The sequence below is a fragment of the Podarcis muralis genome, chromosome 13 (genome assembly GCF_964188315.1).
Source record: "Podarcis muralis chromosome 13, rPodMur119.hap1.1, whole genome shotgun sequence".
Taxonomy (NCBI): domain Eukaryota; kingdom Metazoa; phylum Chordata; class Lepidosauria; order Squamata; family Lacertidae; genus Podarcis; species Podarcis muralis.
In genome coordinates this window covers 35,655,561-35,681,298 of record NC_135667.1, presented here as the reverse complement: position 1 = coordinate 35,681,298, position 25,738 = coordinate 35,655,561, and the positions used below count along the sequence as shown (strand labels likewise).

The 25,738-nt window shown below is 45.7% G+C and overlaps 2 protein-coding genes across 2 annotated transcripts; both read right to left on the bottom strand.

Moving 5' to 3' along the window:
* Positions 1-1,538: 1,538 nt before the first annotated feature.
* SGCA (sarcoglycan alpha) lies at positions 1,539-25,738 on the bottom strand. Its single transcript, XM_028703642.2, has 10 exons — positions 25,625-25,738; positions 22,278-22,412; positions 21,418-21,569; positions 19,668-19,740; positions 16,298-16,496; positions 13,512-13,674; positions 13,199-13,407; positions 11,352-11,378; positions 3,410-3,613; positions 1,539-1,961 (listed from the first exon to the last, which is right to left on the bottom strand). Exons 1-9 carry the CDS (start codon positions 25,662-25,664, stop codon positions 3,421-3,423), a joined length of 1,191 nt encoding a protein of 396 aa, XP_028559475.2. The 5' UTR covers positions 25,665-25,738; the 3' UTR covers positions 1,539-1,961; positions 3,410-3,420.
* Positions 8,595-10,125, bottom strand: LOC114582546 (uncharacterized). Its single transcript, XM_028703643.2, has one exon. It carries the CDS (start codon positions 9,716-9,718, stop codon positions 9,050-9,052), a length of 669 nt encoding a protein of 222 aa, XP_028559476.2. The 5' UTR covers positions 9,719-10,125; the 3' UTR covers positions 8,595-9,049.

Sequence of the window (25,738 nt, the reverse complement as noted above, 5' to 3'; positions counted from 1 at the left end):
CCTTTAGATGGCTCGGGGATCGGATAACTCCATACCCTCCAACATTTCTCCTATGAAAATAGGGACATCCTAAGGGAAAGTGGGACATTCCAGGATTAAATCAGAAACCAGGATGGCTTCTGTAAACCCAGGACTGTCCCTGGAAAATAGGGACACTTGGAGGCTTTGTACAGTTGAAATGTTTTTTCCAAGTAGAAGACAGTTTAGATGGCATGCTTGTTGAAAATTAGAATGTTATGGATATATGCACCTGTTCTGGATATATGCAGTGTATATATTTGAAATAAATGATTCATTAGTGGCATGTGAAAAGTGTGTGTGTGTTTACACACTGGCAGGATATAAACAAATATTTTGAAAATAAACATTTGAGTTGTGTGTTGCAAATGAATGTTTCTCAGTGGTGGCTAGGCAGTGCCTTTGTTGGAAGAAGAGATAATGTAGAAATTCAATTTGGCTTCCATTCAAAGCCCAATGTATCAAATCTGAACTTTCCAAAACCATCTGAGAGCCAAAACAAAGCCATTTTTTTGAAGTTAGCACTTATCCAAGTTTTGCAATCTAGCTCTCCAACCTATCCATGGTTACAGAAATGCATATATCAGGGGAAAGTATGCATTAGAATGAATATATTCGTGAAAGCTAGATACAAAAGTGCATTATATTAGGAAAAATTGCTTGCAAACATGTGCACATCAGTCAAACCTGCATACAAAAATGTGCTTATTAGGAGAAATTTGCACTAAATTGCTGAAAAAGTTTTATGAGTTTTTCCCCCCAAAGAAAATTGCCAATTGTTGCAGAAATACGGAGGACAGAATTTAAGATTGGAAGAATGAGAAGCTGGGAGAACCAAAATGGACAGACTTTTCCATCCCTTGCTGGATGCAAGTATTTACGCCCATCGTACAAACGTGTGCGGGTGGAAATTAATGTGTGTGTGTGTTGCCATTTGGCACAGCATGTGTGTTGAAGTTGTGCATGTGTTCAGAGGAAGTGGACTCCATCCTGCCCCTCTGAGGTTTTAGCATACCTTTAGTTTCCATTCTGATTTTATGGGAGGTTTTCCAAGTTGAACCCATCAAAGCTGCATAACAGTTATGGCAGGGGTCAGCAACCTTTTTCAGCCGTGGGCTGGTCCACCGACCCTCAGACCATGTGGTGGGCTGGACTATATTTATTGGGGGGGGGCGAACAAATTCCTATGCCCCACAAATAACCCAGAGATGCATTTTAAATAAAAGCACATATTCTACTCATGTAAAAACACCAGGCAGGCCCCACAAATAACCCAGAGGTGCATTTTAAATAAAAGGGCACATTCTACTCATGTAAAAACACGCTGATTCCCAGACCGTCGGCAGGCTGGATTTAGAAGGCGATTGGGCTGGATCCAGCCCCCGGGCCTTAGTTTGCCTACCCCTGAGTTACGGAGTGTGACACTAACCAAGGAATCCAGCCTTTTGAAGGCTCTTAATTAGGGAGAAGTTAAATAAATAAAATAATAAAATAAAATAAATAAAAACAATACAAAGAAGGGCGTTCAACCTTTTATCACAACAAGGTGCAAAATGGTAATCAAAGGACTCTTTGATCGCAGTCACTCTATGGGTTCAAAGAGGTATTGTTGTGACGTTACCCACAGAACTCTGGGCACTGTAGTTCTGTGACCAAGGTTATGTACCCACAATGGCTGGCACCGGTAGCTCTGAACTACCCACCCACCACTTGGATATGTAGCAAAAACACAAAAACAACATTGCCCAGGGACTCAAAATGCTTAACCCTACAAACATATGCACAGAGTTACCGAATTCCCACCATTATCCCAATTCCCACCATTATCAAAGTGGAAACAAACAGGAAAGCAAAATCCACTCTCCCGAGTTTTGAGAGAAGTTGCCTCAATATTGAGAGAAGTCTTTGGTGGGGACATTCTCCACAGCTTTGCCAGATTTGACCTGTTGGAGGGAAAGAGGAGGGGGGAGTTTAATACCACATGCATTTCTTTGGCTTCCATTACTGAGAAGGGGGAACAGAGACTACAAGAGGGGTCACTCATCCACCAGAAGGTTTCTGTGCGTAGCTGTCAACTTTTCCCATTTCTTGTGAGGAATCCTATTCAGAATAAGGGAATTTCCCTTTAAAAAAGGGAAACGTTGACAGCTATGTTTCTGTGTCTTTGTACTTGCAAAAAAGAAATAAATAAAAAGGTTCCCCTCCCCTGCAAAAAGGAAAGGGTTTTTTATTATTAAAATAATTCAACATTAATACATACATGTTATGAATATACATAAATCCTGTCTTGACTGAGCACTAGCATTATAACTTTTTGACTAAAAAAAAAAAAGAATTGCACCTCTTCCCTGTATCATAAAGGGATGAACTTTTGCTTAGAAACACTGAAAAGGGGACTAATTCTTCTCAGTTGCGAAAAAAAGGTCACCCCAAAATGAAATGTTGGTCACCATATGAAATGTTGGTCACCATATATGTAACATAGCTACTCATAAGTATTAGCAATTTTTTAAACTTCAAGCTCTTTTTAAACTTGAAGCTCTTAATTGGGGAGAAGGTAAATAAATGTAATAATAAAATAACTCTTTAGGATTTTTAGGATTTTTACAGCTGTCTGGAACTTCCTAAAACTATGTTGGAGAATCACTGGAAGCTATCCAAATTCCAGATCCCAAGAAGTAATCAGTGCGCAGAATGCGCAATCAAAAGTGATGTGGGAATTTTATGGTGCTTGAGGCAGGAACAAAGACAAACTGCAACCTCAATTTATTCTAAGCAGTGAGAAATGATGTACAATGTACAAAACATTATAAACTTTGCAATGATGTACAATGTACAAAGCACAAGTATTATAAACTTTGCAATCTGTTTTTCCTGTATTATAATACATTCTGTGCGCATTACAGAATACACTACAGTGGTACCTTGGTTGTCGAACTTAATCCATTCCGGGAGTCCGTTCGATTCCCAGAACCATTTGAAAACCAAGGCACAGCTTCTGATTGGCTGCAGGAGCTTCCTGCAGTCAATCGGAAGCCGCGTTGGACATTCGGCTCCCGAGAAACGTTCGCAAACCAAAACACTCATTTCTGTGTTTGCGGCGTTCGGGAGCTGACTTGTTTGGGAGCCAAGCCGTTCGACAACCAAGGTACCACTGTATATAGTTACATATGCAAAAATCAATTTATTGATTTGGGGGTGAAATCTTTTTTCCAAATGATTTGGAAATGACAGTTCATTCCATTGTTTTTAGGCCAAAGTTCGTCTAACTAAGCTACAGGAACACAAGGTTGTAAAAAAAATTGTCATAACCCTACTGAACATGCCTGTTCTCCGGCATTCAAGGCCCCATTCAGCTCTATGGCTCTGCAGTGGCTGTGGAGGAACTCACCTGACAAATGTTCACTGCTGAGCCAGAATGAGAGGCACCTGGGCAGTGTCAAAGCGGGCGCTTCTCATGGGATTGGTCCTCTCGCCCGTGCGGACGTTGAACATGGGCATGGTGGAGAGGGGCCTGGGGACGTCTCGGGTGCTGGCCATCTCCCTCAGCTCCTCAGTGTTGTCGTGGATTGTGTGGTGATGCACCATTTGGATGCTGAGGAAGAAAAGAAATGGTATTATCCCCACAGGGTTGATGTGGGGATAAAATGGGAAGGGAACCATGTACAATGGCACCTTGGTTCTCAAACTTAATCCATTCCAGAAGTCCGTTCCAAAACCAAAGCGTTCCAAAACCAAGACCTACTTTCCCATAGAAAGTAATGCAAACTGGATTAATCCGTTCCAGACGATTAAAAACAACCCCTAAAACGACAATTTAACATGAATTTTACTATCTAACGAGACCATTGATCCATAAAATGAAAGCAATGTACTGCAGTCACACAATCAATCAATCGGTAGCTGAACTGGGTTCCACACAGTCACCAAAACAAAACAAAAAAGAGCTGCAAAAACAAGAAAAACGCAAAATAAAGAGTAAAGCAGACCTCAGCGTAACACTTAAAACGGATGTGTGGCACTCAAATCGGAAGCATAACACTCAAAATGGAGAACGTTCAGCTTCCGAAAAAAGTTCGCTAACCGGAACACTTACTTCCGGGTTTGCAGTGTTTGGGTTCCAAGTTGCTTGAGTACCAAGGTGTTTGTGAACCAAGATACTACTGTACATGACTGAGAAGGAGAAGTGAGATATAAACAGGGCCAACCCACCCTTGAGGCAAGGTGAGGTGACCTCCTCAGGTGGCAGGATCCATAGGGTCAGCAGATCCCAATGTAGATATTTAGTCCCCTCTTGTTCCTGATGTAGATCTTCCCTCATCCCTTCTTCCCTGGCAGGGAGGGAGGTGCCATTTTGAGGTCCTCCTCAGTCGCCAAAATGTCTTGGGCCGGCCGTGGATATAAATGTGGTAATAGTAATAATAATCACAGGGCACAAGGACCAGTTGACCTGGCTTTACAATGATGAATGAAATGTATCAGACTTTAAGTTGCAGCACCCCTCCAACAGCCAAGGTGGGAGTCTTATTGTGGCCCTGCTTACCTGAAGGCTGAATCTGGGCCCTTTTCTATGATACATAATCTCTCCATCACTCAGCTGACATGTGGACACTGAGGTCCAGCTCCGAGGGCCTTCTGGCTGCTCCCTCACTGTGAGATTATAGGGAACCAGGCAGAGGGCAGTAGTGGCGCCCGCCCTGTGGAATGCCCTCCCATCAGATGTCAAGGAGATAAGCAACTATACAACTTTTTGAAGGCATCTGAAGGCAGCCCGGTATTGGGAAGTTGTTAATGTTTGATGTTTTATTGTGTTTTTATATATGCTGGAAGCTGCTCAGAGTGGCTGGGGCAACCCCAGTCAGATGGATGGGGTATTATTATTATTATTATTATTATTATTATTATTACTACTACTGCTACTACTACTCTCATTTGTTGAGTTAACAAATAGTTCAGTGTGTGTGTTTTTTAAAAGAAAATAGCAAACCATTAAGTGGAAGAGGCAGGCGTGTGATGCAACACCTCAGGCAGTATCCTCGTGGCATCATAGAGCACTAAGCTGACATCACAGAGCACCCAGCTTTGTTCCCATGGCAACTAGCTGGACCTAAATACTCAAAATCTGCCTGGGAGATAGCAGGATTGATTTGCCTTGCAGCTGAGCACCATCAACTTGAAATCCTCTACCCACCAAGGCAAGCAAACTCAAATGTACTGTTGAGAGAGGTTGAAAAGAGATAACTGTTTATTCAGGAACCAAGTATCGCAGCAAGGATTGGGTGAGCGCACGGGCGAGTCAAGTTGTGAATGTGACAAGATATTCGGAGCCACAAAATCTCCAAACTCGTTTACGTTAATTAACAGACGTGGTAGACACCTGTGGACAATATAGACCAAGAGAGAAAGACAAAAGCAACACCCCCCGTTGACTTTAGAACCGACAGAACTATCCACCCAGAAACAAGAAGAAGAAGGGGGTCAAACAGAAGGCAGTTTCTGAGCAATATGATGGAGTCAAAAGAATTTGCGGATGTTCCTTCAGCTGATGCATCTGAAACAGGCTCAACCAACGGAGACTCAGCTCCAGAAGACACTGAAGAATCTGATGTTTCCCCAAATATGCAATCCTCGGGTTCCTCTGAGGACCCTTCTTCCCTGGATCCTTCCTTGCAGAGAGGCAGAAGAACTCCTGGGGCAAGGACTGCATCCGACCGCAATCCAACGAGAGCCACTGTGCCCAAGCCACCCACCACCCACCTTTCCTTGCTGATATTTACAGCTGTGGCCACCTGCCGGAGAAAGACTGGCCTTTCCCTGCAATCTCTCCAGAAGACCGTGACCGACATGGGCTATGACATGGAGGAGAAGAAGCACTACTTCATGAGGTCCATCAACAACATGGTGTCCAAAGGGCAACTCTGGCAAGTGAAAGGGAAGGGAGCCACAGGCTTCTTCAAGGTCAACCCCAACATCGTCAAGAAGTACCAGCCCAAGATGAGAGGCCGGAAGGCCAAGGAAGCCGCCAAGAAAAAAGGCAGCCAAGCCACGTCCAGGAGTGGCAGGAACAAGAAGCAAGGGAAGGCAGACTCCAGCCGAGGCGCAAAGAGAAGCAGGGCTCTCTCTCTCCCAGCTGCCCAGAATCAGGTCAAAGTGTGAAGGGTGCTTGCTGTGTCCTCCAGAGTGACTTCCGCATCCTTATGACGAATAAAGCAAGCCCTGTATTTAAAATTCATTGGTGTCTGTAATTTTACCCATTCCTCAAAAAATCAAAGTAACATATGTGGAGAAGGGGGAGGACAAAACTAAAAAACAGTGTGGGGTGGGTGAATTGTTTTTTTCCAGTCTGTAGGTCCCATCATCATCATTTAAATTTGTATACCGCCCTATAGCCGCAGGTCCCAGGGTGGTTCGCGGGATATAATCCAAACACAGAAACACGAAACGCACAGTCAAAAGATAAACAAAAAACCCAGTAACACTGCCAACACATTTTAAAAGGCATCGGATGTTCATTGGCCAAAGGTCCGGTTAAAAAGGAACGTTTTTGTCTGGCCCTCGAAGGCTTATAATGAAAGCGCCAGGTGATATTTTTTTTAACCCTTTACAAAGTATTTGAAGACACAACAAAGCGAACTGGACTCCTTGGCTGGTTTTGAATAAACATTCACAAGCTTTTTATTGATAATAATCAGCTAAATAGTTTGAGGATCTATACAACTGTGTAACATGCAGAAAACACCATTTCTAGAGAAATCAAAGACTGGAACTGAGGGAAGTCGGGGGTGGGGTGGGGTGGGTTCTGTGGGGGAAGGATGATATGTTTCTGGATAATATGTTTTGTTTTAATTTTGAATAAAAAGTTATTTTTAAAAAAGGAACATTTTTGTCTGCCCCTCGAAGGCTTATAATGAAAGCGCCAGGTGAACCAGGTGATACCCTGCCCATCTGGCTGGGTTTCCCTAGCCACTCTGGGCGGCTTCCAACAGAATATTAAAATATTATAGTCTATTAAACATTAAAAGCTTCCCTAAACAGGGCTGCCTTCAGATGTCTTCTAAAAGTCTGGTAGTTGTTCTTCTCTTTGACATCTGATGGGAGGGCATTCCACAGGGCGGGCGCCACTACCGAGAAGGCCCTCTGCCTGCTTCCCTGTAACTTGGCTTCTTGCAGCGAGGGAACCGCCAGAATGCCCCTGGCACTGGACCTCAGTGTTGTTATGCTCCAGATCTGTCATGGACGAGGCCTCCGTTTTCACCAACAATTTATTCACCATGTGGCTGTCGTCGTTTTTCCTTGGTGGATGTTTTTTCATTGTACTTATTCTTTACTGTGAAATCACTTCAAGGAAGGCTTTCATGAATGAGAAGGGGGGAAATGCTAGTCAATCCCCTTTCTGCATGAATCTGCAATTTTGGCGGCGGGTGTGCGGGTGTTAATCTCAAAATGTGTATTTAAGATGTACTTTAATAGATTATCCACAGGCATCGTTTACCTCAGAATGCATAATTTAAATGTGCTTTGCACATTTTTAATTGCCAGTAACTGCACTGCATTGAGATCTGGCGGTTAGCAAAGTACTTATCTGCACATCAGTCCAAAAGGTGTGGGTCGGACCATTTCATGCAGGAATTTGCAGAGTTTGGATTCCTCAAGCATCCCTAAGGGCAGAACCATCTACCACATCAGAGGAGCTGGGAGCCACTAGTGTACAGTCGTATCTCGGAAGTCAAACGCCTTGCGACTCGAATGTTTCGGCTCCCGAACGCCACAAACCCGGAAGTGAGTGTTCCGGTCTGCGAACGCTCTTTGGAACCCGAATGTCTGGTGCGGCTTCCATGGCTTCTGATTGGCTGCAGGAGCTTCCTGCAGCCAATCTGAAGCTGCGCCTTGGTTCCCGAACGTTTTGGAAGTCGAACAGACTTCTGGAACGGATTCCCATGAGCCTCCATGGTGGCTGGAGGGGACGGGGAAACGTTCTAAAATGGCGCTGTGCATCTGGGTGAGATAGGAGGCACAGCTTCAGGCCACAACTGCCACTCACGGGAAAGACTGCGAGCAGCCATTATATTAGGACTTGCAGCTTTGTAAAAAAAAATGTGGCTACAAGAGGAAAGGATGGGTGTACGTTCACAATACGGGCACGACTTCCCGTTAGCCTCATATCTTAGGAATTTGTCCGTACCCACCTATCGGCATTTATTTACCAAAGCTAGATTAAATGTGTTTCCACTGGAAGTTCTAAACGGTAGACTGAGAGGCATCCCTTATCAGAACAGGCTTTGTTGGTGTTCTCAGGATGTTGATTGCATGAACCATATCCTACTGCATTGTGGGCAGTATGAGCAAGCAAGGGATCAGCTGATCAAACCCTTACTCGCAAATTTGCCAGGAAAATCTGAAGCCTCCCATATTAAAACCCTTCTGGAGGATAGGTCAAACGATATTACGCTGACCGTGGCAAAGTTTCTTTTGGAGGTTGCAAGAAACAGAGACCATCGTGCTCTAGACACGGCAAAATGACTACCTCGGTCTCTTTCGCCTGTTGTTTGGTTGTCTCAACTGCACAGTGGTACCTCGGGTTGAGTAATTAATTCATTCTGGAGGTCTGTTCTTAACCTGAAACTGTTCTTAACCTGAAGCACCACTTTAGCTAATGGGGCCTCCTGCTGCTGCCACGCTGCCCGAGCACGATTTCTGTTCTCATCCTGAAGCAAAGTTCTTAACCCGAGGTAGTATTTCTGGGTTAGCGGAGTCTGTAACCTGAAGCGTATGTAACCCAAGGTACCACTGTATCTTGTTTTGAAACTGTTTTGTGCGTCTATGGACCGCAATAAAGATACACACACACACACACACACACACACACACACACACACACACCGGTTGCTTCAGACCTCCATCTCAAAAGACTGAGAAGAAGCTGCCCTTTCTCGTGTCTTTGGACAAGATGTTAACCATCTCAAATAAGAGGCACAAAAACAGAGGCACTTCAAATACGACACTTTATTCTTTTTCCTCCTTACACACAGCGTCAGCTATGGGAACCTGTCATCAGCATAGGACTCTGCAAGTCAGACGGCTTAGATGTCATCCTCTTGGTCTTCTTCTTCCTCCTCTTTCTGCTCTTCCTCTTTTTCTTCTTGGGTACTTGCTTCGGCTTGAGATCTGGCAAGGCCTTCCCCTTCCCTTTCCCCTTCCCCTTCCCCCTTCTCCTCTTCTTCTGGCTCCTCCTCCTCAGCAACCTCATCATCATCCGGCTGATGGCATAGCAGCCCGTGAGCCCTCGGCCAGTCAGCTTCCGCAAAACACCTTTGGCCACCAAGGCCCTCAAGACCCTCTTGAAGTAGCTCTTCTTCTTCTCGAGGTCGTATCCGGTGGCCGCCACACTCTTCTTGAGGGCTTGCAGGGAGACGCCGTGACGTTTCTCTCCCGAGGCCACCACCTGGAAAATGAGCTTGGAGACGCCGCGCTTCGGAAAGAGGAATTTCCAGGGGAAGGAAGGTTTGTGGAGCTCTCTGCCTTTCGTTTTGGACTTGGAGGTAGCCTTCAGGTGTTCGCCGGAACATGACGGCTGAGGCTCCCTTAAGACCTGGTCTTCCTGATGTGCCGGGGGGTCAAAGATGTCCGCCGATATCTTCTCCTCTGAGCACTCCTCATTATTAACCAAGAAATCAATCTGCATTTCGCCTAAGGCACTCATCTTCTCCTTAAGCCTGGCTTGTGTTGGTACATCCCTACGCTACCTGCCTCGCAGCTGAGGAAGATGTTGGGTGGTGATATCCTGTGCAAGGCAGATATGACAAAGCCATCCTGCTTTGCCAGAGGTTATGAGGTTACAGGGGAGGGACTTGGACTAAATGGTCGCCATGGAAACAGCTTGGTGCATTGTGGGATCACAAGCCCCCTGTGATGCTGCTCCCATGTGATGACATCATCAACAAGTGCACATCTCTAGTCAATGGTCCAGCAACATCCCTATCCTGTTGCAGACCAGAATATTTATTTTATTCAGACACCAGTGATGTCCCCCACTGTGACCAAGGGCAGTAGGCCCATTTAGGCTGTGCAAGACAGGTGTCAGGATCCAGGCACTTGGCTTCCTCCCCCCCCCCCCCCCCCTTTCGCTGCAGGACAAAGTGAAAAGAGTCCCTGACCATTTAAAGCAGGCATAGGCAAACTCGGCCCTCTAGATGTGTTGGGACTACAACTCCCATCATCCCTGACCACTGGTCCTGTTAGCTAGGGATGATTGGAGTTGTAGTTCCAAAACATCTGGAGGGCTGAGTTTGCCTATGCCTGATTTAAAGAGTCTTTAATGATAACACCAAAGGAACAAAGCATCCATTCTCAGAATTGAAGGTGTTTCCCAATTCCCAGCTGCTGGGAAGTTTGGGAGATGGAGAAAATCTGATTCCCATTCTTTTGAGGGGAAATATCAATTTGAAAGAACTAATTTTACCAAGATTGCTATCATAGTAGCAGGGAACTTGAGCTGACCTACAAAAAGACTTAAAATCCATTTTCTCTCTTTGATTTTTATAAGAGACATAAAGTCCAGAAGGAGTGGTATACTTTACTCTGGAACTTTAAAGTCCCCTCAGAAATTTGCTCCTGGGGCCACGGACCCCCTGCACCCCATGCTACACCACTGCATGGAACACACAGCTCCATCACCCCCAACACCATTCCCCACTCATAGCCCATTCACTGAGTATCCACCCTAACTAGTTTGCAAGGACATCAGCTGACTTCCACTATTTACAGAGCATCCATTCTCATTCGTTTGCAGGAGATTAGGCAATGTTGTGTCAAGCAGATGTTATCACACACTTGCCGACACATTTTCACCGTTACTTTCCTAACCGCATAAAGTCCAAGCTTTGGGGGAAGTGGGTTTGTCGCAAAAGAGCTCCAGATAAATGCTAAAATTTGCCAGCCTGTGGTTGAATCTCACCCAGAAATATCAACTGTCTGGAAGTGACCTCAGCCTGTCTAATGGTGGGGCTGGCCCTGTAGTCATGGCACGTAAGGCAGGAATTTCAAAATGATTGCAAGGATTTGGTCAACAGAAGAAGAGGAAATTCATACATTCAATACCCGTGACTGATATATAACGCTGACGTGTGGGTTTTGTTTCACCCACATTTTCATATAAGGTGTGTACTTCGGATCGCCTCACTTTTAAAAGACGACAATAGAAAATACAAAAAAGGGTGTGGCTGAAAGGGGAAAAGCAACTTCTAAAATATAGACACTGGGTGTGGGGTATGTGGAAGTAATGATTTCACATTTTCACAAACCACTCACATGCAAATGGAGGCACAACTACTTACTCTGAGGTCTTCTGGTCCCTTTTCTGCCTACAATTTAAAAAAGGAAGAAAACTGGGGTTAGGTCCAATTTGGCAACAGAAAACCTTTAATTTAGTATTAATTTAGTATTTGTTATTAAAATAACAACCGTCCTATATACTCTAGCTCAGCCTTTCTCAACCTGTGGGTCCCCAGATGTTGTTGAACTACAACTCCCATCACCCCTAGCTAGCAAGGCCAGAGCTCAGGATGATGGGAGTTGTAGTCCAACAACATCTGGGGACCCACAGGTTGAGAACCGCTGCTCTAGCTGAACATTTTCTGGACCTGTCCTTGGTAAATCACTGTTGGATTTTAAACCCATTTTTGCCTTTTGGGAGACTGTGACCATGTTTGCAGGTCACATGGAAGTATGGTGTAGGGCTGGTGAACAACTAGCCCTCAGGTTAATTGAATTTGGCCCTCGGGCTGTTTTTTACATGGGTGGCACTGGGGACCTCAACCTGATATATAACCCAGCGTGGCCAATGGTCAGGAATGATGGAAGTTCCCATTCAGCAACATCAGGGGAGCCAAGGTTACCCTATGGTAAGCAGTATCCCTGCTGCCTTAAACTGCCTTGCCATTGCCGCCCCTTTATGATTTCCCAGGGTTCTGGAATGCACAGGGAATTCCCATGATATCACCGTCTGGCCTCTTTAATAGCAGGAGGTTCAGCTGCAAAATGGCCTTTGCTGGGAGCTCGGGAGAAGAAGGGTCAAGGACTGGCAAGTCACTGACCAGTGTACACTGGAGTGGCAGAGAAGTGGGGCAGTAGCCTGACTCGGGAGAGGCGGCCAGTGATTTGTGGGGAACTGTACCAGCCAGGAGGCAAGATTCAGAGGGAGGAGAAGCTTCAGAGCTGGAGGGTGGAGCCACAGGATGGGTCAGAAGAAGAGGAGGAAGAGGCAGGTCAGGCAAGTGAAGGCCTGAGTGCTTCCCCACCCTCTCTTGCAGCACTATCCCTCAGAACCAGGAGGGGACTGAAAAGGGAAGTTTCCACATAGGCATAGTCCCCAGCTGTGTGAATGTAGCCCATTGGTGGAAGATACAGAAAACCCCAATTTCTCCCCTCCCACACCCCCTTTGAACTATCGTGAAATGCCTTATAGACACGGAACTACCCAAAGAAAATAAAAGACTGTTTATGTATGCCACGACAGCAGCAAGGATGCTCCTAGCCCAGGGATGGAAAGAAGAAGAAGTACCGACCAGAGAAGAGTGGCAGACCAAGCTGATGAAATATGCAGAGATGACAAGACTGATGGGAAAGATCAGAAACCAGGAAGACTGAGTATTTTCAAAAGACTGGAATGACTTTCTAACATATTTGAGAGATCACTGGAAACAGTTCAAATCATTGGCAGGAAGACAGTGACACTCGTAATGTAACATTGGGTAGCATGATTATATAACAGATAGAATACAGTAAAGTATGCAGGAATAAAATTTAGAATTGGAACCCATGGAGAGAAGGAAGGAGGTCTCAAGGTTCAAAAGAACCTTTTTTTTTTCTTTTTAATGTGTGAAAATGTTGTGTTTATGGTGTGTACCTTTTTTGTAATGTACTACAGTAGCACCTCAGGTTACGTTAGCCTCGGTAACGTAAACTTCAGGTTGCGAAAGCGGCAAACCCGGAAGTGTTTCGCTGCGTGTGCATGTGCAAAAGTGGTCTACTGCTGCGCGCATGCATATAACAGTGATCCTCAGGTTGTGAAAACCTCGGAATCCGGCCAGACCTCTAGAACGGATCCCATTCACACCGGAGGTACCACTGTATTCTGAAATGCCCACGGGAGGCTGTGGTCGTCCCTCAGACTCAGACTTACACGCCTTCCCGTCGGCAGCACATGATGTAGGCCAGGAGGAGAGCGAGGAGGAGCGCCAGGAAGAAAGGGAGGAGGAAAGTGAGCAGGAAGTCGCTGAAGAACTCCCTGTCGGGGGCGTCATCCGGAGGATTGAATTCGCTGCCTTCCTCTAGCACTCCGTCTCCATAGATGGTCACCACTTCCGTGGTGTTTATATTGGTGAGGTCTATCTGAGGAGCGGAAAAAAGGGGGTTGGAAGGACGGAGGGGGAGTGAGCATCTCTGGGATGGCCTAGCGCATGCCACCACCCACTTTCTCCAGCGTCCCCTCTCACCAAGGTGAGGTTGCACCAGTTGATCTGGAACCGAGGGCTGAAGGTGTCATAGCAGGTGAGGGCCGGCTGTTGCTGCAGCTTGCACCGGTTGCGGTTGGCAGGGGACTTGACCTTGGTTAAGCACTCGTTGAACGGCTCCTTGGAGCCCACCTTGATGAACACCCTGCGAGAAAGAGAGAAGGCCGCCAAGACCATATAACACCGGTCCTGAAAGACCTACATTGGCTCCCAGTACATTTCCAAGCACAATTCCAAGTGTTGGTGCTGACCTTTAAAGCCCTAAACAGCCTCAGCCCAGTATACCTGAAGGAGCGTCCCCACCCCCACCCAGACACTGAGGTCCAGCGCCGGGGGGCCTTCTGGAGGTTCCCTCACTGCGAGAAGCAAAGCTACAGGGAACCAGGCAGAGGGCCTTCTCGGTAGTGGCGCCCACCCTGTGGAACGCCCTCCCACCAGATGTCAAGGAACTAAACAACTACCTGACATTTAGAAGACATCTGAAGGCAGCCCTGTTCAGGGAAGTTTTTAATGTGTGACATTTTAATGGAGCCCACCTTGATGAACACCCTGTGAGAAGGAGAGAAGGCTGCCGAGATCATATAACACCGGTCCTGAAAGACCTACATTGGCTCCCAGTACATTTCCAAGCACAATTCCAAGTGTTGGTGCTGACCTTTAAAGCCCTAAATGGCCTCGGTCTCAGAGCTGGACCTCAGTGAATGATGGGGGGTGGAGATGCTCCTTCAGGTATACTGGGCCGAGGCCAAAGGAAAGCAGAGCGATATGTTTGGCACCAGCTGGGCTGCAGGAGTTGCTGGAAGGAGGCATAAAAGACACCATCCGACTGTCTTAGGGACTCCACTCTGGATTTGTGTAGAGTTTACTCCTAAGCCTTTTATTCTCCTGAAATATCCCGCAAGGCAGCGGAAGTTTAGAGTCAGAGTTTTCCTTCTCCTAGACGGGCTACCTTCCCTGGTGGATGAGCCCCATCTGCCCCTCACTTCCCTCTACAGCTCATGCAGACACTGCCTTCTTGACCATTGAACCCACACTTGGTCTTGTCTGCTCAATCCGCTGGAGCCTGTATTCGCATGCAGGGGAAAGTCCTTATCTCATGTGGGATTTGAGAACCTTTGATATTGGGCAATACAGAAGAGGCTTTCAATGAGCAGCTTTCTGATCTGCAGTGCTAGCAAGCCAGAAAATGTGTACAGTTGAGCCTTGCTAGTCAACAGATAAATACTCCTTTTCCTGTTATTTGGCCTTCCAGTTTACAGTTTCTGAGGGAAGTGGAACAACCAAGTGGGGCCCCTCTGCGATCTTCGCATCTGTCAGGCATGGAGAGTCCGCCTCCCCTCTGGTAACTTCACAGATAAAAATTAACAGGCAGTTTATATCTTAGACCATGGGTGGCTCTGTGGTCTAAACCACAGAGCCTAGGGCTTGCCGATCAGAAGGTCGGCAGTTCGAATCCCCGTGACGGGGTGAGCTCCCGTTGCTTGGTCCCTGCTCCTGCCAACCTAGCAGTTTGAAAGCACGTCAAAGTGCAAGTAGATAAATAGGTACCACTTGGGCGGGAAAGTAAACAGCGTTTCTGTGCGCTGCTCTGTTTCGCCAGAAGCGGCTTAGTCATGCTGGCCACATGACCCGGAAGCTGTATGCCGGCTCCCTCGGCCAATAAAGTGAGATGAGTGCCGCAACCCCAGAGTCATCTGTGACTGGACCTGACGGTCAGGGGTCCCTTTACCTTTACCTTATATTTTATAGTTCTTTTATAAGTTTATATTTTTATAAGTTTATACAGTGGTACCTTGGGTTAAGAACTTAATCCATTCCGGAGGTCCGTTCTTAACCTGAACCTGTTCTTAACCTGAGGTACCACTTTAGCTAATGGGGCCCCTGCGCCGCCACTGCATGATTTCTGTTCTCATCCTGAAGCAAAGTTCTTAACCCGAGGTACTATTTCTGGGTTAGCGGAGTCTGTACCCTAAAGCGTCTGTAACCTGAAGCGTCTGTAACCCAAGGTACCACTGTATTTTATAGTTCAGGCATCAGGTTGCAAGCAAAAATCCACATCCCTCCCCAAGGAGAGCAGTTGGCTTCTCTAACTTTTGCCCCTTCCCCCTTCCGCAAGATAATAGGCACCAACGGGAGGTCCCTCCTTCTCTCTGCAACCTTTGTTCTCTGATACATTTGGATCTCCGAGTTCGTGGCGAGGGAGTGTCCCCCACACTTTCTAATGACGTCTCTGCTATCTGTCCCCTCCCTTCTGTTCCCTGTGCCATTATCTCGCAGCTAGGTAACTCCTGCCTAAACCGCTCTGTGTCTGTCTCGGCTTCTGAGACAACTGTAGGCAAGAGGGGGGGTGAATCTTCCCCCTCCAGCTCCTTTTCTGAGAGAAGCTGCTCTGCCTGGGAATGCATCCCCCACCCCTCTGCTTCAGACCATTCCCTGGCAGAATCTGAGGAGATTCTGTAGGAAAGGAGGCAGCTTTTCCAGTACAGTGGTACCTCAGGTTACATACGCCTCAGGTTACATATGCTTCAGGTTACACACTCCGCTAACCCAGAAACAGTGCTTCAGGTTAAGAACTTTGCTTCAGTATGAGAACAGGAATCGCGCCGGCAGCGCAGTGGCAGCGGGAGGCCCCATTAGCTAAAGTGGTGCTTCAGGTTAAGAACAGTTTCAGGTTAAGAACGGACTCTGGAACAAATTAAGTACTTAACCCGAGGTACCACTGTATTGGGGTCCATTTTACAGCCTGTGAGAGACTCCCCTCCTCTTACCCTTCCTTCCGGTTTTCAATGGGCAAAGGTACCCGGCCTCCCCGGTCCAACGCTGAGGTAATATTGACGACGGTCAGGCCATCTTGTTCCCACATGCTGTCCACAGCTTGCTGGAAAAGATCCTGGATATCTGCTGGCAGTACTTCCTCCACGTCCCAGTTCTTCACCAGGAAGTCAGCCTGGTATGGCATTTCTCCATCTACAGAAAGAGTTCAGAGTTAGGGTTAGGGTTAGGGGATATACACATTACTTCCCGCCACAAAAAGTCCTGGTCCGTCTGCCCAGCCCACCTCTGTCTGCCCTCATCCAGCTGCAGCATACGGGGATCGAACCTGCAACCTTGAGAGTTATCAGCACTGTGCTGCAGGACTGACCTGCTGGGAGCCTGAAGGGCCCTGCCCTGCTCCCTGGCTTGGAGCGGGGCCTGACAGGCTCCATAAAGGACTGCTGCTGCTGCTGGGCAGAGAGGCCTCCATTTTTGTTTTTAATTGCTTTTATTTTTTATCTGTCATTTTGATGTGTGCCATTTGATGTATGGAAGTGAGAGCTGGACCATAAAGAAGGCTGATCGCTGAAGAATTGATTCTTTTGAATCATGGTGCTGGAGGAGACTCTTGAGAGTCCCATGGACTGCAAGAAGATCAAACCTATCCATTCTCCAGGAAATCAGCCCTGAGTGCTCACTGGAAGGACAGATCCTGAAGCTGAGGCCACCTCATGAGAAGAGAAGACTCCCTGGAAAAGCCCCTGATGTTGGGAAAGATGGAGGGCACAAGGAGAAGGGGATGACGGAGGACGAGATGGCTGGACAGTGTTCTCGAAGCTACCAGCATGAGTTTGACCAAACTGTGGGAGGCAGTGGAAGACAGGAGTACCTGGCGTGCTCTGGTCCAGGGGGTCACGAAGAGTCGGACACGACTAAACGACTAAACAACAACATGTCATTTTAAATTGTGATTGATATTAATGCTGTATTTTTAGTCTTAGATTGTATGATTTATGTGGAAATTGTTTCCCCTTTGGTTGTGTACTTTTTGATGTGTTTTATTTATTGTTTATGACTTTTGTTATGTTGGTAATTATGTAAATCTTGTCCTGTTGTAAGCCGCCTTGAGCACTATTTTAACTATGGAAAGGTGGCGTACAAATAAAATGATGATGATGATGATGATGATGATGATGATGCTCTAACCAACAGAGCAGACTTGGCTCCACAACCCACCTTTTTGTTGGGGATAATTTAGACGGAAATTCCCAGGTGTCAATAAAGGTTATTTATGTATGCCACAGCTGCAGCCCGTATTTTGCTAGCCCCAAAATGGAAAACAAGCAAGGTCCCAACTCAAGAAGAATGGCAACTTAAACTGATGGAATATGCGCGTCGTTCAGATCTAACTTATAGAATAAGAGAACAAGAAGAACATACATTTAAGGAAGATTGGAAAATGTGTATTGAAGTGGTACTGTCTACCATTCATGTAAAGAAACACCTCTTTTTCTCACTTCTGCCCTGTTCATTCTTTGACTTCCACAAACTGTCCCTTCTATTTAGGGTCTAAGCCCATGATCCCATGTATCAGCTGACTCCCAGCATCCAATCAAATCTGTGGATTGTGAGCCTAGACCGCTCAGTTGGTTAGAGCGAGGTGCTGATAACGCCAAGGTTGCAGGTTCGAAACCTGTATGGGACATCTGCCATTGCAGGGGGTTGAAGTAGACGGTCTTCTTTCAACTCTGCAGTTCTAAGAAAGGGAAGGGAGGGCCCTCTCAAGCCACTTTCCCCATACTGCTCAAAAACTGATAAACCTCTATCATGCTCTTTTGCTGTCCTTTATGCTAAGCTTAAAAGCTTCCATTTAGCCTTTGCTTGCAGGCAAAAGCGCTCCAGCTCTTTGATCATTTCCCCCTAGCGCTATTACATCCTTTCGAGACAGGGAGATGATATTCTATTTGAAGCCACACTGCAGCCGCCTGGCAGAAAGGCATTGCGATGCCTGCTGTTTCCCTTCCAGTTCCTTTCATAATCGCTCCAAAGCCTGGCGCGTCATTTGACACATACTTGCAGAGCGATAATCCTGAGCCCGTTTGCTAGAGAGAGAAAGCGCTACGGAACACGGCGAGGCTTATTATTCCTGAGTAAACCAGCACAGGGGGGAGATTGGATAGCTCAGTCGGTAGAGCATCAGACTTTAAATCTCAGGGTCTGAGGTTGGAGCCCTACATTGGGCAAATGATTCCTGCATTGGACTAGATGACTCTCATTATGGTAACTTCCAACTGTACAGTTCTAGGATTATGCAATGGGGAAGGGACATAGCTCAGTGGAAGACCACTTTAAATGGATGTGCTTTAAATATACGATGTTGATCTGCCCAGATGCATGTTTAAGGCAAAAGGTCTAGGGTGGAGGGGACCCCTCACATTTGCCTCATGAGGGTTTCACATTTGAGCTGTGGGCAGGCAAAAACACAGCTAGATTCTTGGACCCGTAAAAGGGAGTATTGAGAAATAATCCACAATGAATTGAAAAAAAAAGTGCTTAGAAGTACTTTTCCAAAAAAAAACCTGAGTCCTTTTTGTTGGGGATAATTTAGATGGAAATTCCCAGGTGTCAAAAAAGGTTATTTATGTATGCCACAGCTGCAGCCCGTATTTTGTTAGCCCCAAAATGGAAAACGAGCGAGGTCCCAACTAAAGAAGAATGGCAACTTAAACTGATGGAATATGTGCGTCGTTCAGATCTAACTTATAGAATAAGAGAACAAGAAGAACATACATTTAAGGAAGATTGGAAAATGTTTCTTGAATATATGGGGGGAATTGTGTACACTTGTAAATGTTGGCAGCAGTAAGATAAATTCAACAGTGTAAATAAGTTTTGTCGGATGTAATAATGGAATACTGAATGGTTTAGTTTATGTAAAATATGCAGGGATTTATGTTATGCAAAATGAACCATGGAAAGAGAAGAAGGGAAGTCATTGACATTTTATGGTTGTTTAAATGAGTATTCTAAAGTGTAAAACAGAAATATATACCGGTATATATACACACACAGCTAGATTCGATTCCTCATCACTGGCCCAGGAGAGGGCCAAGCCATCACTGGCATCAATAAGCCCAAATAATGCATATATATACATTGGGCCTAGATGGATTTGGAAGTCTTCTCCAACTTTCCTGCCTCGGGTCGACATCTGCTCACCCACCTTCCCCCAAAAACCCAACAAAGGTCTTTCATGGGAGTCCAGGCAGTGAGGATCTGCACCAAATTTAAGAACAGCCAAGATCCAGTATCCCCACCAAAGTCAATCGTATGGAGCTACAGGTTGAATTTGCCCCATATACTTCATAGAGGAGGGGGAATTACCTGAAGATGGGGCAATTGTGATGATCATGGTTTGCCTCGCAGTCTCATAAGTATATCTGTTATATGCCTTCACCTGTCACAAATAAGAGAAGGAGACTTGGGGGGTTAATTTAATTTTTCTTTAAAACACATGCCCAAACACACCGGACCTTCCAAATGTCCCTATTTTCCAGGGAGAGTCCCAGATATACAGAAACCGTCCCAGCTTCTAATCTGATCCCAGAATGTCCCGCTTTTCCTTAGGACACCCCTATTTTCATTGGAGAAATGTTGGAGGGTATGGCACACACACCCCGTTGTATCTCACCCTTCAAAGAAAAGAAAAAAGCAGGTTTCAAAAAAGGATAACAACAGCAAATAAATAGTTTCTGGGCCGATGGCTACCACAAAAGCTGGACGCAAGGCAATCATATCCTGTGTCTGAGTGGAGCTGGCTCTTCAGAGCTGGTACTGGAGATATCTGGTTACAGGTAGGTAGCATGGTTGGTCTGCCGTAGTCAAAAGAAAATAAAAAAATTCCTTCCAGTAGCACCTTAGAGACCAACTAAGTTTGTTATTGGGATGCGGGTGGCGCTGTGGGTTAAACCACAGAGCCTAGGACTTGCCGATCAGAAGGTCGGCGGTTTGAATCCCTGTGACTGGGTGAGCTCCCGTTGCTTGGTCCCTGCTCCTGCCAACCTAGCAGTTCGAAAGCACATTAAAGTGCAAGTAGATAAATAGGTACCGCTCCAGTGGGAAGGTAAACGGCGTTTCCGTGCGCTGCTCTGGTTTCCCAGAAGCGGCTTAATCATGCTGGCCACATGACCCAGAAGCTGTATGCCGACTCCCTCAGCCAATAAAGTGAGATGAGCGCCGCAACCCTAGAGTCGGCCACAACTGGACCTAATGGTCAGGGGTCCCTTTACCCCTTTACATTCTGCATGGACTGGTTGCATGGCAACATGTGTGAATAGTTTTAGGTACCTACGAGGTCCATAAATTACCATACAGCATATATTCAACATAAAAACCAGTGACAATGTGTTGTTGACAAAGGACAGCTGGGCATATAAAGGGCCCCGTTACCTTCAGTAGCTTAGGGCCTCATCAAACCTAAATCCGGCCCTGGCAGTGCCGCTCCCTGGATCGGCCCTAAGCTGACAAGGGGCTCGACAGCGGCTTCAAAATGTGTCTGTGTCCATTGTGGGGGGGGGGGGGGGAGGAACAGGGGTTAATTTGGTTTGAATTTCAGTGCAGATCAACTTAAGTGCTTGTCAACACTTACATTTGCCAGTGATTTCTAGTCATGGGTTTTAGCCATACCCTCCAATATTCCTCAGATGAAAATAGGGACATGCTCTACATCAGTGTCCCGCTGCTGGTGCCATCCTGCTGGGGCAGAGATGCAGTTGCAGCGGCCGAATCCATGCCACCAGGTTGCCCCCAAGATTCGGCGGTGGCAGTGGCGTGTGGTGCACGTGTTTGACGTCAAGATTCTCCCCCCCCCAAAAAAAAAAATCTTGGGAGCTGTAGCTTGTTAAGAGTGCTAAGGATTGTAGTTCTGTGACGGGCAAACTACCATTCCCATTGTGTGGTGTGTGTTTTTTGAGTGGGGGGCATGTGTTATAAATATGCTTTAGCTATAGGATGTGGGCATGTCTTCAGACTCAACCTTGACCTGGGGTTCTGCCCAAGACGCTCTCAGGTGAGTCTGGAGCAAAATAGATGACCACCCCCCTGTCTGTCAGGGAATTATAAAACATGCACGCACCTCAATTGTTTGCTTGCCGAGTTCTTTGCTTGTGGGGGACCCGTAGAGATAGCCCGTCTGGTAGGGGGTCCGTTGAATGTAGCGCAGCCAGCGGGGCAAATCTGGGTGATCCAGGAGATTGGTGTGGAAAGTGACAGGGGCCTCAGGCGGCTCTGTAAGATTTCAGACCCAAATTGAGCTAATGTTGTGCTTCTTCTGCCCTCCCTGGGAGATGGAGATGCTATCCTGCAGCTTGGTCCTTGAAACACCTAGGCTACAGTGTTTAGGGTTGATCTCTATGGAGGCAGGACCAACAACAACAACAGCAACACAGTGGTACCTCGGTTCTCGAACGTAATCCGTTCCGGAAGAGCGTTCGACTTCCGAAACGTTTGAAAACCGAGTTGCAAAAGGCTGGCTGCAAGTTCAATTGAGAAAACTGAAAAACACACAGCGGAAGCCGTTTGACTTCCAAGGCACGTTTGAAAATGGAAGCGTTTACTTCCAGGCTTCCAGCGTTCGGAAACCGAACATTTTAGATTGTAAGCTCCCGGGGCAGGGACCTGTCCTTTTGTAGTCTTGGCATCAAAGAGCACTTCACACAAGCTTGCTGCAGATCCCTCTTAGGATTCAGCTGAAATAATATACTACTGTGATTGACAAAGCAGAGCAGCTGGCTCCAAGAATAATAATAATAATAATAATAATAATAATAATAATAATAATAATAATAACTTTGTTTTGTTAATCATAGCAATATATATAGATCTAGGTACACAGACACATGCCGTTATGTAGACAAAACCATATCTGTAGAAAGGCAACTAGCTATTTAACTGTGCCTGGGATGGATTGAAAGGAAACCGCTCCTGGTCCCTTACCATTTTCGTCCATGGAGGAGGGAAAGGCATCCTTAAAGTCGTCTATTTCAAACTCGTGGACAAAGATCTCCCCAACCACGGCATAGAGATTGAGGACAGGGAGGCTGATAGCCAGACCCCGGCTGAAGAGGAGCCCTAAGACAGAGCAAAGAAGACACGGGATTACGTCCAGAATCCGGATTCGTATGACACAAAAGACAAACTCTCAATGTTCTCCACTGCCTTTTGCTTTTCAGCAAACTGAGGATTTTTGCACAGCCCAAGACGGAGCTTAGCATCGCTGGGAAGCCTGCACACTCTACTGAAAGAGTCGTCAAAGTTGGTTATTATCTGTTATGTACTGAAGTTCTCACCCTGGGCCAGCAGGGGGATACTGTAGATAGTTATGCAAATGAAGGATCGAAAGTGACGTTCAGTGATTGGATAGTTTGTATGCAAATGAAGGATCGAAAGTGACGTTCAGTGATTGGATAGTTTTAGAAAGTTGCTACAGTTACGTTGTTCTGGAGTTCTATATAAGCAGGCTGACTGAGCTCTTTAGTTCAGTTCTGTTCTGGCCTTTGAATAAACAAGAGCTGTTTGAAGAATCGCTGTGTCGTCTGATATGTTCGCCCACAACTTAACATTATCCACTTTGGAACGTGACTTGGCTGAGCTCGTAATGCCCAGAATGCTTCTTCGCCGGGCAAATGGTTTCTCAGTCCTCTGTAAATTGACATTATTGTGCTAGGCTTGCTTTTCATTTCTGCCAACTGCCTTTATACCATTATACTGTAGCGTTTTGCAAGTTGTTTTAATTTCCCCATTATTTTAACTTTTCGTAAGCTGCCTTGGGAGCCTTTTGCAGGGCAAGACAGAAATCCCTAAAATAAAATAAAGCAGGGAGCAAGCTTTCAAACTGCACATGTGTCAAACCAAATTGGCCTTTGCTTGATTCATTCTTCACCTCATGTGCTTTGTTCACTGATTCTGCCGTTCGAATGATGGCTGTTTCCTTTTTCTTCTTCCTGGCCTTAATAGGGTCGGGACATCTAAATGTTGCTAAGGCTATAGATTTTTCTTACCCCTTGCTTCTTTTATACCCAATACAACAGGTTTTTCCTTTTCTTTTACAGTATTGTCCCTGGAGAGAAATTGTCACTTCCTTGCAAGAGCAAAGCTCATTTGCAGTCTGATTTAATAACATTCATATCTTGCCACCACACCTCACACAATGCAGCAGGGTAGTTCAGGGTCTTGTCAGGCACAACAAGTTCAATATATCTTGGTTCACAGATAGACAGATAGACAGATAGACAGATAGACAGACAGACAGACAGATAGATAGATAGATAGATGATAGATAGATAGATAGATAGATAGATAGATTAGATAGATAGATAGATGATAGATAGATAGATAGATAGATGATAGATAGATAGATAGATAGATATGTTTTATAATTTAAAGTACTCATTTTTACAGCCTTAAGATATCAGTGACTTCCCTTCTTCTCTTTCCATGGTTCATTTTGCATATCATAAATCCCTGCATATTTTACAAAAACTATACCATTCAGTACAATGGTACCTCGGGTTAAGAACTTAATTCATTCCGGAGGTCCGTACTTAACCTGAAACTGTTCTTAACCTGAAGCACCACTTTAGCTAATGGGGCCTCCTGCTGCCGCCGTGTCGCTGGAGCACGATTTCTGTTCTCATCCTGAAGCAAAGTTCTTAACCCAAGGTACTATTTCTGGGTTAGCGGAGTCTGTAAACTGAAGTGTCTGTAACCTGAAGCGTCTGTAACCCGAGGTACCACTGTATTCCGTTATTACTTCCATCATAATTTATTTACACTCTTGAATTTATCTTAATGCTGCCAACATTTTCAGCTGTACACAGTTATTTCTCATATATTCAATAAACGTTTTCCAATCTTCCCTAAACATATGTTCTTCTTCTATATGTCAACTCTGTGAGATGTGCATATTCTGTCAACTTAAGTTGCCTTTCTTCTTTGGTTGGGACCTCACTTGTTTTCTATTTTTGGGCTAACAAAACATGGGCTGCAGTAGTGGCATACATAAAGAACCATTTTTGACACCTGGGAATTTCAGTCTGAATTATCCCCAACAGAAAGGACTCTGGGGTTTTTTGGGGGGAAGCACTTTTGAACATTTCCCCCCAATCTATTATGTATCATTTTCCAATACTCTTTTACCCTTTTACAAGTCCACCACATATGAAAAAACTTTCCTTCAACCTCTTTTCTTTGCATCTCCAGGACTTATCTGATTCAGTCTTACACAACTTAGCAAGCCTACTCGGAGTTAAATGCCATCTGTAAATCATTTTCAAGTAGTTCTCCTTGGTTCCCCTTTTTTAAGCCCTTTTCTCAAGTATCTACCCCTGTGACACATGTTACACTACGGAAAGATCCCACACGTACCAGTAGATTCTGCTAAAGTTACCCACTTGGTTATGAGAAACGCCACATGTGCGATTAATGTGCATTCTTTAGCAGGATTGTGAAACCACATTACAGTGGTACCTCGGGTTACATACGCTTCAGGTTACATACGCTTCAGGTTACAGACTCCGCTAACCCAGAAATAATACCTCGGGTTAAGAACTTTGCTTCAGGATGAGAACAGAAATCGCGCGGTGGCAGCAGCAGGAGGCCCCATTAGCTAAAGTGGTGCTTCAGGTTAAGAACAGTTTCAGGTTAAGAACGGACCTCCAGAACGAATTAAGTCCTTAACACGAAGTACCACTGTACTCCTCAGTTTTGTTTTGTTTTGTTTCCATTCCTGGCTCCTTAGTCAACGTTGGTGTGCCAGCTGCTGCTGCTGCAAAAAGCATTGTTTTGAAATGCAACCGAAAGCATTTTTAAAAGATTTTGCCACTGCTGTGGCATGATCCCCTGCTCTCCCTCACAAATATGGCAACAGCTGTCTGTGCGCCAAGCGGTGAACGAAAGGGGCTGCAGCCTGAGACTAAAATTAGAAGGCGTTGCAAAAGAGAGGCAGCAAGAAAAAGCAGGCAAACTTCCTGGTCCCCAAGAATTTTAGGCACACGGGTCCTGCTAAAAATTGTACCAAAAGACACACCGCAGGATGAAAAACATACATGTGGCTACTTCTTTCTTGACCAGAGTTTCAAAAAAAAGTTTGAAATAGCCTTTGATACAGTGTCTGACCAACATTTCTTCCTACTGGCTACTCATCCTGTCTTAAAACAGGTCCTATGGCATTCCCATTCCAATTCCTATAAGTGGATCCTAAATATAAAGGCACACAAACACAGAGACACCCTCTGGTCCACAGCAGATTCCTGTATACTCCCATATAAAATCCAGAAACTTGCCTGCAAGGAAGCAGCTCACAATCAGGCGCTGTCCTGCCATCTTTCGAGAGGAAAGTTTTGATCGACAGAGGCAGGTTGCAATTGCAGGCGGTGGGAGGGTGTGTGTGCCTTGTG

Excerpts from the sequence above, each read along its gene's own strand:
- SGCA (XM_028703642.2), bottom strand. The coding sequence starts at position 25,664 with ATGGCAGGACAGCGCCTGATTGTGAGCTGCTTCCTTGCAG. Across the intron at positions 22,413-25,624 it reads TGTGAGCTGCTTCCTTGCAG|GGCTCCTCTTCAGCCGGGGT; the intron begins GCAAGTTTCTGG and ends GCTCTGTCTTAG. Across the intron at positions 19,741-21,417 it reads TCGGCAAGCAAACAATTGAG|GTGAAGGCATATAACAGATA; the intron begins GTGCGTGCATGT and ends TATTTGTGACAG.
- LOC114582546 (XM_028703643.2), bottom strand. The coding sequence starts at position 9,718 with ATGAGTGCCTTAGGCGAAATGCAGATTGATTTCTTGGTTAATAATGAG.